Below are 12,389 nucleotides of genomic sequence, written 5' to 3' on the forward strand. Positions count from 1 at the left end.
CCACTCACTGGATAAAGAGATGGTACTGGTGGGACTCAAGATTTAGTCTCAGAAAGAAACAGGGGGAAAAATTATTTTAAGGGCATTGTGGGAAACCCCAATACATTGAAAGACAGGAGGCCTGGTTCTGGAAGCCTGGTTCTAGTCCTACCTTTGATTTACTAAGTAAGTTTTTTCATTTCGAGAGACGGTCTCATGTAACCCAGATTGGCCTTAATGTGCTATGTAACAGGATAACTTTGAACTCCAGATCTTCCTGCCTCTCTCTCTCAGCACTGGGATTACACACACGCACTATCACACCCAGTTTATTCGGTGCTAGGATTGGACCCAGGGCTTACTATATGCCAGATAAGCAACTCTACCAACTAAGCTGTACCCCCGGCCCCTGAGTAGATTTGGTTTTTGGTGTTTTTTCTTTTTTGCAGTACTGGAGAGTGAACCCAGGCAGGCAAGAGCTTTACTACTGAGGTACATTCCCAACCCACCCTCAGTGGATATTTAAAAATCATTTGACTCTGCAAAACAGGGATAATAAAATAGATAAAAACAGGGAAAACACCAGCTATAACTCACACTTGGAGTCTGGAGACAGCCAGAAGGCCATTTTCCCATCTCCTCTGCCTTCTCTTCTCTATCCCTCTGCTTTCTCTGCTCTTCAAAGCCCAACACAAACAGTCTGTCTCACAAACCAGTGGACAGGAGGTGAGGGGGCCTCAGCCCTGTGTCCCCTATCACCAAATCACCTAACCCACCCTTTGACTTATTCTCTACACTTAAACTATAAGCCAGGCACAATACCAGGGCATGATAGGACCTCTTATCAAGCTGAAAGACTAATCTTATCACCTCCTCTGGCACCATGCCAGGCTTGGCAGTGACAACCCTTGGAGGGGGTCCAGACTGGCATTCACTGGTTACTCCCGTGGCTGTCACCTCACACCTCAGTCAGGCCCAGCCCCCACCTCTTCCTCAGCATAAGCATCTCCTCTAATCCTTGTCCTACTACCCATGGCTCCAAAGGTCTATCTCTGTCAGCTGGCCTCAGAAGGGGCCAGGGAGCCCCATGCTCACTCACGGGAGAAGGCTATAAAAATGCCAGGAAGCAAGTCTAAACATCACAGGCAGCAAGAGCAGGTATTCGGGATGGAAGGCCAGTAGCACAGGCAAGGGAGAGTACACTGGGCTTCAAAGTCAGGAACCTGTTCACCACTAATAAGCCATGTGACCTTAAACAAGACATTCCGCATCCTGAGACTCCAGTCCACGTCTATGGGAACAGGGGTCACCCTGTTGCCCTCAAGGAAGAACAAAATGAGGTGATGCTGGGAAAGCATGCTGAGAAGTAGGCCAACCGCACATAAATCTTTGGGTTTATTGTCTATTGAAGGCCTTTTACAGGCTGTCATTAACCCATGTGAGTGAGGTGGCCAGTACCAAACAGCAAAGACTGCCCAGGAGAAAGGAGGGAACTGGCAAGATAACCTATTCCGGGGAGTTTCAGTGACCAGGGAAGAAGGAAGGACTTCTACCTAAACCACCCCCATGCCCAGGGCACTCCTAACTTCATGTTCACCCCCACAGGAGCCTTGGGTTAGGGATACCAGGACTGAGGAGTGACTATTCTTCCCCTAGAGCTTGTTTGGATCCCAGGATAGATGGAGGCCAATGATAAGTGTCCCTGTGTGGGAAAGTGAGGCCGGTGGGTCACAGGTACAGAAGTGAGTGTTGAGAATGTTGCATATGGGCAAACAGAGAGGGAGAAGAAAATATGCAGTTCAGTTGCTTGCAAATTCAAGAAATAACTTTGAAAGGTTACCCCAGAACTCATAATACTGGCTGCCTCTGAGAAGAGGAGCAAGGTAACTCAAGTCAGGAGCAAGGTGAACCCAAACTCAGCCCAGTTACCCTCACTGCCTCTCATAGGCCAGCCCCAGCACCCCACTCCCCCACTTCTGAAGGGGTCCTTTCCCTACCTCCTAGCCTAGGCCCCAGCAGACCTCCCCTTCCTCCCCCAGTAAGCCCACACAAATTTCTCCAACTCTGTGGGCACCCCTTCTCCTGACTCCTCCAGTAATGTCTATGTACTGCTCTGTGGGGCAAAAGGCTTCCTGTTAAGTCTTCTCTTCAACATACTGCTGTCCTTCTCCAGAAGGGGCTACCTATTTTCCTTCTTTGTTTCCTCTGAAGCACTGGCCTAGGCACAGATGTTGTAGTGGTACCTGGGAATGATCCCAGATGCTGAAAAGGTAGGAAACAAATGGAAAGGAGCCACATCTCTGAGGAGGGGACTGGGTAGGCTAGTAGCCTTCTGTCAGGTCAAGCAAGTATGGGACACCTTGGAAAAAGTCAGAAAGACTCTTCCGGGGAGTGGGGAAGAGCACCAAGGACCTGAAGAGCTTTCCAGGCCTCATCCTACCCCTATGACACACCAGGTGGCAGGCAACACTGTCATCCCCTGGAATGGACATGACCAGGTTAGAACCACAGACCTGGCCTGCTCACCACATAAACCCAGGGCTCTGTCAGAAAGAGGCAGGTCCCCAAGGCCAACCTCCAAATCTGTATTGGGGAGGGAGGGGAGGCCTCAGTAGGACTCCTGCAGAGTACCTGGGCTTGTGCAGGGTAGGGGAGGGGTACCAAGGTGGGCAGTATGGTGGTGTGGTCAAGAGCACAGGTTCAAGTCCTGACTGTCATGTACTTCATCAAAGTCACTTCACCTCTCTGTGGCAAGGATCACTCAGGGGTTAAACACAATACCAACAACTACATAAGTTCTAGAAAGGGCTTGGTAACTGATACAGAGGGTGCACAGAGGACCCAAATGCCAACTCTTCCTCACCCAAATCCTATAGCTCCTTAGGCTGCCAGGGCTGAACAGAAACCACACATAGTCATAGCCTCCACAGGTAGCTGAGTAGCTTCCCATCTTCTAGGCTCCATCTTCTAGGCTCAAGATCTGGGGTTCGAGCAGGGGCCTAAATGGCCCTGAATGCTCCTTGAAAACCAGGCCATACCTGGAACCCAGGGGAGAGAAGGCAGTGGAGTTTCGGGGTCACACAGGTGATTTCGGCCAGGTGATTTTGGCCATCCCTTGTTCCATCCCTCTAGCTCTGAGGCTAGAATTCCCTGAGTAAGGACTCTACTCCCCCAGGTCAAGTCGAAGGTCCAGGTGTCCTACCAGAGCTCCTACTTGAAATAACTCCCCTCTGAAAGCCCTCCTCACTACTAGCTATGGAGATACTGGGCCCAATACTCAGGGCCTCACTGCCATGTCCACAGGAAGAAACAACCCAAAGCCAGCTCAAAACAAAGCAACCAGTCTTCCAGCACAGGTCTTCCAAGACCAGAATAAGGACACATTCTATACAGGGAAATGAAGTCAGGGGGGCTGTTTTCCACAGATCAACAGCAGGTCCTGTCATTGTGTTATTCATCTGTCCTACACAGTGGGAAGGGCAAGGGAAACATCTGGGGAAAGCGGCAGTTTAACAGCAAGGAAGGTGTCACAGCACCAGGGTGGCTGCAATAACAAGGGCCAGGCAGCTGACCCTGGACTACACAGCAAGTTCCAGGTCAGTCTCAAAGAAGAAAATAAAAATTAAAGGAAAAAAAAAAAAGCAAAGACCAGGCCTCAAGGTCACCCCAGGATGGTGGGCTCTGCTGAGTCGTACCTTGTCCCCATCTGCCTACCGGAGTGGGCACAGAGAGCTGACTGCGGGCTAATGGCTCCTGGTTCCAGTCTGGGCTCAGAGCCAAGGACAGATGCAGAGGGAAAGAGAAGCTACTGTGCCAGCCAGAAAGAGCTGCCCAGCCTGATGAGGAGTCACACTTCCTATCCCTCCCCTGACGCTGCTGCTCAAGCAACCCCAAATACAAATTGCCCACAACCAAAAGAGATGAAGTTTGTGAGTCTTAATGCCGCATTTGGGTACAGCCACACTGGCTCCACTCCAGGCCTGGGGTTCAAGTAGGGGCCTAAGTGGCCCCAACTGCTCCTTGAAAACCAGGCCATATACCTGGACCCCAGGGGAGAGAAGGCAGTGGGGGTATGTGGTCATGCAGGAGGTTTCCAAGCTAAAGGATGAAAAGAAGCCCTCAGAGACCCTCCCAACTGCCTAGTGTGGTGGCTCACGCCTGTAATACTAGCACCTGGAAGTCAGGAATATCAGTTCAAATGGTCATGACCAGTCACAGAGAACCTCTGACCTCAGACCTCTACAACTACAGGCCTCCCTGGACTTCCTTCACAAAAACAAAACAAACAAAAATAAAAGTCCCTGGGGAGGGACTGACAAAGTAGCCTGACCTTGGGCCTGGCAGGTTTAGTCTATGATGAAAGAAGACAACTGGTCACACCTGACAAACCCACACTCATGGCTTTGCCATGACTTTTTCAGAGGACCAGCCTCTACCATTGGTCCAATGGGCTTCTACACTCTAGGCCTCAGGGTGATGACCAAGTCAAGAGAAGGCAAATGTGGGGCTTAATACAGCAGAATGGTGCTGTGCCCTCCCATCTCCCAATGCATGAACTGACCAGCACTCCCCGGGGAACCAGCAGCAGGTCTCTCCAACCCAAACAGCTCCATGGCAAACTCCCTAGATTCCCACTCTGAAACTTGCTTCTTTATCATTCCCCTCTTCTGAGTTGTTAAGGGTCATTCCCCTGTAGTAAAAGCCACATCCACAACAGTAAATCCAGAGGAGTCCAAGTGACCCCAAAGAGCACTAATCACTACCACTCCATCTCTGTCCTAGGAGCCAGGGAGGCAAACTAGTACCCACTGGGCAGTACTGGGAGGGTTGCTGGGGGAAAAAAAGCTGAAAGGAAGCAGCATCTTGGGATGTTCCCAGCCGTAGCATCAAGATGGTAGTACAGGATTCTCGAGACAGGAAGTGGCACTATTCAAGTGCCATGTGCACCATGTTTTTTGAGAACTTCCCTCTTCAAAAGTGGTGAATGTAGCTCAGTGGTACAGTGCTTACCTAGCATACACTGGGTCCAAGTTCAATCCCCAGTATGAGGGTGAAGGGAATTTCCTCTTTGATTATTTGGAAATTCTCACCTTGCAGAGTAACTCAAGGAGAAGGGACCTTCAGGGACCTCTGGGGTAGCTAGAACCTCAGCACAAGAAGCCAGGTTCCAGAGCAACCTCAACCCTACCTGTAAGGGAGGAAATGGTTAAGGAACCTGCCTGCTAATAAATCACAGAACTGGAATGAATCTATCTCCAGCTTTTCTAGCACTGTGCCAGCATGTGCTCCCCCAAGGCATGGGCAGCTCGAAGCAAGACTGCCAGGGAGGGTTATAGTGCCATCAGCTACCTGGAGTCTGGCTTTAAGACCATGGATGTCTCCCAGGTGCAGCCCAAGTTCAAAGGCTTGCAGAGAGTTACAGAAAGTCAACTCATTTGGGTGGGAACTCTGACATTCTTCTGTTACCACCCATGGTCCTGAGGCTGTCCAAGATTTGTAAGTTCTTTAACTAGGTCCTCCCTCATCACATAAGCACTTCTTCCAAGGCAAGGGAACTTCTTCAAGATGTGGGCTGCCAGGTGGTGTCACTAAAATGTCCCTCCACCATCACTGCTGTTCACTAACCTTTACACACACCGTGAAGTGGGAACTTCACTAGTTTTTTCTGTATTGTCATTTTACCTCTCACATCAACCCTGAAAGTGTGAGTTTACCCACGTTACAGTGATGGGAACTGAGGCAACAAGAGTTTACCTGCCTTGCTGTAGTGTGGCACATTTGAGAATGGGATCTGTTCTGTGCAGCTCCCCAGTCTCCTCCTCTTAGCTACAAGCATGCCCTTTCCAAGTCAAGTTCTCTGGGTGATAGAGGACTACCACCCATCTCCCCTGAGACCAGCACAGCTGGCTTCTGGAGTTAAATGTGAATATGGTTCTTTTTCACCATCATCCAAAGCTGAGGATGATATCCCCTGGTCTTCTCTGACTAGGCTTTGTGCAGACTCATTGCCTCAGTGGCCCAAGCCAGGGTGCTACAGGAAATGCTACCAGGAATGACTATTGGAGCCTGAGGGTATGGAGCAGAGGTGGCAGCCCTTGCTCTCAGTCAGTGAGCAGACTATGAGGTCCAGTGAACTAGAGAAACAGGCCAACGGCACAAACTTTTCCGCTGCCCAACCTAAGTGTACCGCCCCCTACCCTATCCAACTTTATAAATAACCCAGGTCACTGTAACAGAGGAAAGGTAGCCAAGGTAGGTGTGAAGTGATGATTGTGGAAAAGACGACTTCTGAAAGTAAATTAAGGCTGCCATTCAGATCAAGGGATTGCAAGTCAAATTCTCCCAGGAGCACTGTTCTTGGCTGAAAACAGGCCCACCTGGACCTGCAGGCTGGGTCAGCTCCTCTAAGCAAGATCTAAAGCCAAAAGGAAAGCAAAGGCAGGAACTGGGGGGGGGGGGGGGAGCGAAAGCTGGGGGGGGGGGGGAATCAACCCTTCTCCTTGCAAGCTAAAGGTTTTTTTTCTTTCCTATCCCCTTTAGTCCACCCTCCCCCTAATACATACACCACATGTCATCTGCCAGTCTAGTTGAATAGTGAAGGGGTGATGTGAAAGAGAAGAGGTTAAGAGCTCAGAAGAGAACATTCCAACCTACACCTAGCCCTTGGTCTGGCTGGGCTAGGAAGGAGGGAGAGGACACACAGAGGGAGGAAAAGCACAAAACAAGGTCCAAGCTATACCACATGATCCCACACCCAGCAACCAAACAGCAAGTCATGAGGGAAGGAGGGAGAAGCCAGCAGAGCGGAGATGGAGTCAGGTCAAAGCCCTGCCTGGAACCAGCCCTGTGCTTTCCCACCCTGCCAAGAAGGCCCTGCCCTAGCCATGTTCTATTCAAATCTGGCTTTCCCTTAGGTCTGCAACAGGCTGAAGATGCATTCTCCAGCAAACCTTCCTCAATTTACTGAGTTCATGCTATGACCCCAGCAAACCTTTCCAGTAGCACTCCTATGTAGGACACCTACTCAGTTCCCATTCACTTCCTGACCCCACCTAGAAGGCTTCGAACTTAATCACTCCAGTGAGCCACAGCAGGTGGTCAGCCCTGGAGACTGACTTTCAGATCAGCCCAAGCCCAAACAGGAAAAGGTGTTCCAAGTTTCTAAGGCTTCATCTTAACCCAGGGAAAGCCAAATGCCAACAAAATAAATTATTAAAACCCACTAGTCTTTCTGGAAGTGACTTGGAGAACTGCTGGGCAATAATGATTCGTCTGCCACACTCAGCAGGCAACCCCTTTGAAGGCCCAGGAAGTGTTTCCTTCCTTTACTTTTAGGAGGTTGTCCAGTCCTCAGTTCAGGGATCCTGAACACAGAATCAGGGAGTGTGTCTAGACGGTGGAGGGCATTCCAGAACAGGTAAAAGGTAGATGTCCTGCATAACCCCTAGATTTTCTGGGGTGTCTCCCTCCAGTCTTGCCCTGGAAGTAACACCTCACCTTCCAAACCCCAACAAGGTGAGATAGCCTCTCCACTCCCCTGCAAGCTGGGCACTTCCCAGTGCCTGTAGTTCCCTTAGGGGCCCCTAAGCTTCCCTTCTTAATTTCCCACAGACTGAGGGAAATGCCTAACTTTCCTTGACCAAGTACTCCTAACGCTTGGTTATTACTCCAGCTCCACCAAGCCTCCCATGCCCTACCAGCGCCCAAGCAATTTGGGAGACAGGGAAGGGATCCCAAAATAAGAGGAAACAACTAATATGTGGGCTTATGTCCTTGAGCGCGAGGAAAGGGGTCTGGATCTTCCACAAGCCCCTCCCATTTAGGCCTTCAACCGTTAGTATGCTCCCCCCTGGGGCCCCCGACTCACTGCGTGTGCTGGGCGCGGCCTGCTCGGAAGACTTCGTCCAGCCGCACGGTGGCCCTGCCCAGAAACTTGTCCACGCCGATGAGCGAGCGGTGCATGGTGGTGAGCACTAGCTCGCAGGCGGCGGCAGGACGGGAGGCCCAAGGCGCCGGACCCGCGTCCGCCTCCTGCGCCCGCAGCAGGTCGTCCAGGGCGCCGGGCGGTAGCTCGAAGGAGCATTCCTCGCACCATTCCGGGCAGCCCTGCGTCTTCTCCACCACCGAGGTGCTGTACTTCTCGCGGCCCACCTGGATCACCGTGTACGCGTCGCTGGTGCTGCCGGCGCCAGAGCTCTTGCCCCGCAGCCCACTGGCCCGCAGCACTGTCACCTGGACGTGCGTGGGCAGCCAGCGGGAGGGCCCGGTAGCTGGCTCCGAGTCCCGCACTAGGGCCATAACGGAGAACGAGGGCTGGCCAGGCCGGGCGCCGACGCCAGGACCGAGGGCAAACTTGGCAGCCGCGGAAGGCAGTCGGGAGCTCAGCGCAGCCTTTAGCACGCCGACCGCGGCAGGAGCGGGCTGGCCTGGGCCGAGCAGCCCGCCGCCCAGCCGCCAGCCCGCCTCCCAAGCCCGCGAGGCGACGTCACGCCCCGCCCTGGCCCCGCCCCTGGCCCGCCCCCGGCGCGACCGGCCTGCGGATGAGAGGATGCTGGGAGGTGCCCGGAGAGGGAGGGGCGGAGCGGCGAGGCCTCTGCAGGAGTGAGCCGAGCTTCCCGGTGGCCTCGAGGACCGACCCCCAAGTTGATACTGCGGTGCAGCAAAGGCACAGGGAGCAGGAGAGAGGAGAGCAGCAAGCTTCCGGAGGGATGTGGCCGCTGCAGGGACATGGGCGGGGCTTCCGCCGGGGCCCCGCCCAACGGCCTTGCCCACGAGCGGGTGGGGCAGTGCTGCAAGGCGCCCGGGATGGACGGGGCGGGGTGGGGCGGGGCCTCTTCGTGGTAGGCGGGCTTCCAAAGGACACCGCCCTCTTCCCGCGTGAGGGTACGCGTTGTTGCCAAATACTAGGAAAGGTGAGGGGCGGGCGCACGGCGGGGTGGGGCGGAGCGCGGCCTCTGCAGTGAAGTGGGCGGGGCTTTCCGCTGGACCCTTCCCCCCGAGTTGGACTGGCTAGAGCGACCGCATTAGGTTCCGAGGCTTGACCTTCCCACTGTGCCCCTCACGCCCTCCGGACACGTCCCTCTTCTCGGCGTGGGTTTGTGGGGTGATGTGACTACGGAGATCCCTTAAGTGGACACGTGTTCTTATTCTTCGGCCTGCCCATGCCGCTGTATATGTCCTAAAAACCCCAGCAGCTCCCGCATGACCGACCGGCACCGCAGTTTGCGGTGCTGCAACCTCCGCTGACACTGCGGCTGGATGAGCAGCCGCATCCGTGGCTCGTGAGTCACTTCGGGGCGCGCGGGGGGGGGGGCGGCTTCCAAACAATCACTGACACCTTTTTCTGTTTTGGTTTTTGAGATCAAGTTTTACACTGTAACCCAGGCTAGCCTCGAACACAACGCTCACCAGTCTTTAAAACTTTTTTTTGCAGTGTGGGGGATTGCACACAGAGCCTTTTGCGTGATAAGCAAGTATTCTACCACAGAGCTATATCTTCAGCCTTTGAACCCACTCTTTTTGTTGCTTGAGAGAGGGTTTCCCTGTAGCCCCAGCTGGCCTGAAACTCATTATGTAGACCAGGCTAGGCTCAATCTCACAGAGATGTGCGTGCCTCCGCCTCCTCAAAACTTGGAATAAAGGCGTATGCTACCATGCTCAGCAAGAAGAGTTACTGAAAAACAGTCTTTGTCGGGCCTGGTGGCACATTTCTTTAATCCCAGCATTCAGGAGGCAAAGGCAAGCAGATCTCTCTGAGTTCCAGGACAGCTGGGGCTATTGGGAGACCCTGTCTCAAAAAGACATAAATAATAAATAAGTAAATAAATAAATAAGTAAAAGGTTATCCCAGAAGCCCAAGGAGTGGAGAGGATTGGTTTTTTTCTTTCTTTCCTTTTTTCTTTCTTTTTGAAACAGGATCTCCCTGTAGCCCTAGCTGTCCTGGAACTCACTATGTAGACCAGACTGGCCTTGAACTCACAGATTCACCTGCCTCTGCCCAACCCAAGTGCTGGGATTAAAGGTGTATGGCTCCGCTCCCAGTCTTTTTTTGTATTTATCGTGTTTGTGTGAGTGTGTGTGTGTGTGTGTGTGTGTGTGTGTGTGTGTGTGCACTCACATGGGCCGTGGCACACAAGTAGAGCTCAAAGGAGTCGAATCTCTCCTACCACGTGGGTCATTGATCTCAGGTCCTCAGGCACCATGGCAAGCACCTTTACCCGCCTGCTCATGCTTTTTTTTTTTTTTTTCCTCAAACAGACAGAATCTCACTATGTAGTCCTGGCTGGCTGGAACTCACAGGGCTCCACCTGCCTCTACCTTTTGAATGTTGGAATTAAAAGCGTGCACCACTGTGCCTAGTCCTCTTTGAGACAAGGTCTTGTGTAGCCCAACCTGGTCTTAAAATCACTCTAAACTGGCCTCGAAATCCAGATCCTTCTGCGTCTCCCTCCCGAGTGCTAGGATTACAGACCTACACCAATTGCCATGCCCAGCTTCAATCCAGGGACATGTCTTTTTTGTTCTTTCTTAGGCAGGGCTTCATGTACACTTGCCTGCCTTTGAAATGGCTATGTAGCCAAGGATAACCTTTAGCTCCTGATTCTCCCACCTCCATCTTCCCAGTACTGAGATTATAGGCTTGAGCTACCACATCTGGTTTTGTGCTGCAAATCAAACCCAGAGCTTCAAGCATGCTAGGCTGGCACTCTTTCCAACTGAACTACTCACTCAGCCCCAAGGGAGATACCTCCTAAAGCTATTTGTGTTCATAGACCTCAGAGTGGACTCCACCTTATAGTATAAAATGCTTCTGCAGCTACATCTGGATTTATCAGGGCTGACCATTATCTACTGCCTTCCTGCTAAGATAGATATGTATTTTATCTGGCTCACACCCTCTCTCCTCCCTCAGTCTTGTATAGTAATCCAGTTGTTGTTCTTTCTATTGGATAGTTCATTGTAGGAGCCTTTATTTATTCCATATAGCCTGACCTTCCACTTTCCAGGTCATGTCCTGCACCAGAAACATGAAAGTGGGGCATCAGCAGACCAGGCAAAGTAGACCCATGGGAGCATCCTGCCTAAGCCCGTTCTGACAGCCTCCCACAGCAACTCTGTATGATCTATATTGACAGATAGATAATAGATAGATAGATGATAGATAGATAGATAGATAGATAGATAGATGATAGATAGATAGAGATGTGTGTGCATACATATGTGTGTGCATTCAGGCCTACAGGTACCACAGTGTGTGTATGTATGTAGGTCAGTGACAGCCTTCAGTGTCAGTCCTCACCTCCCACCTTTTTTGAGGTATGGTCTCTTTGTTGTTTGCCCCTGGACTCCCATACACTAAACTATCTGGCCTCAAGCTTCATGAGATTCTCCTAACTCCACCTTTCACCTTTCACATACAGAAGTGCACTACCATACTCAGCTTTACATGGGTTCTAAGCTTTTTTTTAATATTTTACTTATTATTTTTATTTTATGTGTATGAGTGTATTGCTTGCATGTACGTGAGTGCACCCGTGTTGTGCAATGCCGCGGAGGTCAGAAGAGGGCTTCAGACTCCCCTGGAACTGGAGTTAAGGATGGTTTGTAGCCGCCATGTGGGTGCTGGGAATCGAACCCGGGTCCTCTGCAAGAGCAGTCAGTGCTCTTAATCGCTAAGCCATCTCTCCAGCCCAGGTTCTAAGCTTTTGAAGTCAGGTCCTCATCCTTGCACAGCACCACTGAGCCACTTCCACTGTAACTTTTTGCTTAGAAGACTGGTGTGAGGAGTCCTGGGCCCCCATCCCCATAGATGACACACCCTTGAAGATAGCAAAAGCTTCCTGTTTTAGTTTGCTTTCTCCATTGCTGTGACAAAACACTCTGTCCTCTAGAGAAATGGCTCAGCATTTAAGAGCACTGGCTGTTCTTGTGGAGGACCCAGGCTTGATTCCCAGCATCCACATGCTGGCTAACAAAACACTCTGACCAATACCAACATAGGGAGGAAAGGGTTTATTTGGCTTACATCTCCCAGGTCACAGTTCATCAGGGAGTATTGGGGGCCTCTGTTATGTGAAGTAGAAGTCTCTTCATATCCGGATAGCTCACGAGCTCGGAGTTATGTGCTGAGACTCCTTTCATAGCAGCGTGCCTCCCTGGCATTTTTCCTGACTCTCCTTTTGAAGTGCCCGCCACAAATGCCATAACATAAACATGGCCTCTGGCTCTAGGAATACCATACTTTCCTGTGTGATTTTTCAGGTAGTAAGCAGCCTGGCAGCATGGCAGAAACCCACTTCCATATGCAAATAGAATGTCTCACAAAGTATCTATCAGCCAAAGCTTTTACCACTACCCCCATGGTATAAAAATATCCTAGCCTTCTCTTAATAGTGGGAGATCGGGTCAGA

General features: G+C 51.6%; 1 protein-coding gene across 3 annotated transcripts in view; it reads right to left on the reverse strand.

Annotated features, from left to right (window-relative positions):
- Rab11fip5 (RAB11 family interacting protein 5) overlaps positions 1-8,684 on the reverse strand; it is a 49,495-nt gene extending 40,811 nt beyond the window's left edge. For 2 of the 3 annotated variants that reach the window (XM_008824720.2, XM_017796027.2), the window contains exon 1: positions 7,847-8,413. In XM_008824720.2, coding sequence (XP_008822942.1) covers positions 7,847-8,277 — 431 coding nt within the window. In that variant the 5' untranslated portion in view covers positions 8,278-8,413. Of the gene's footprint in view, positions 1-7,846 lie in introns of all 3 variants that reach the window. The other variant, XM_008824719.2, reaches the window with a different exon arrangement.
- Positions 8,685-12,389: the final 3,705 nt, after the last annotated feature.

Source organism: Nannospalax galili, unplaced genomic scaffold (genome assembly GCF_000622305.1).
Source record: "Nannospalax galili isolate Female #2095 unplaced genomic scaffold, S.galili_v1.0 scaffold389, whole genome shotgun sequence".
Classification (NCBI taxonomy): Eukaryota; Metazoa; Chordata; class Mammalia; order Rodentia; family Spalacidae; genus Nannospalax; species Nannospalax galili.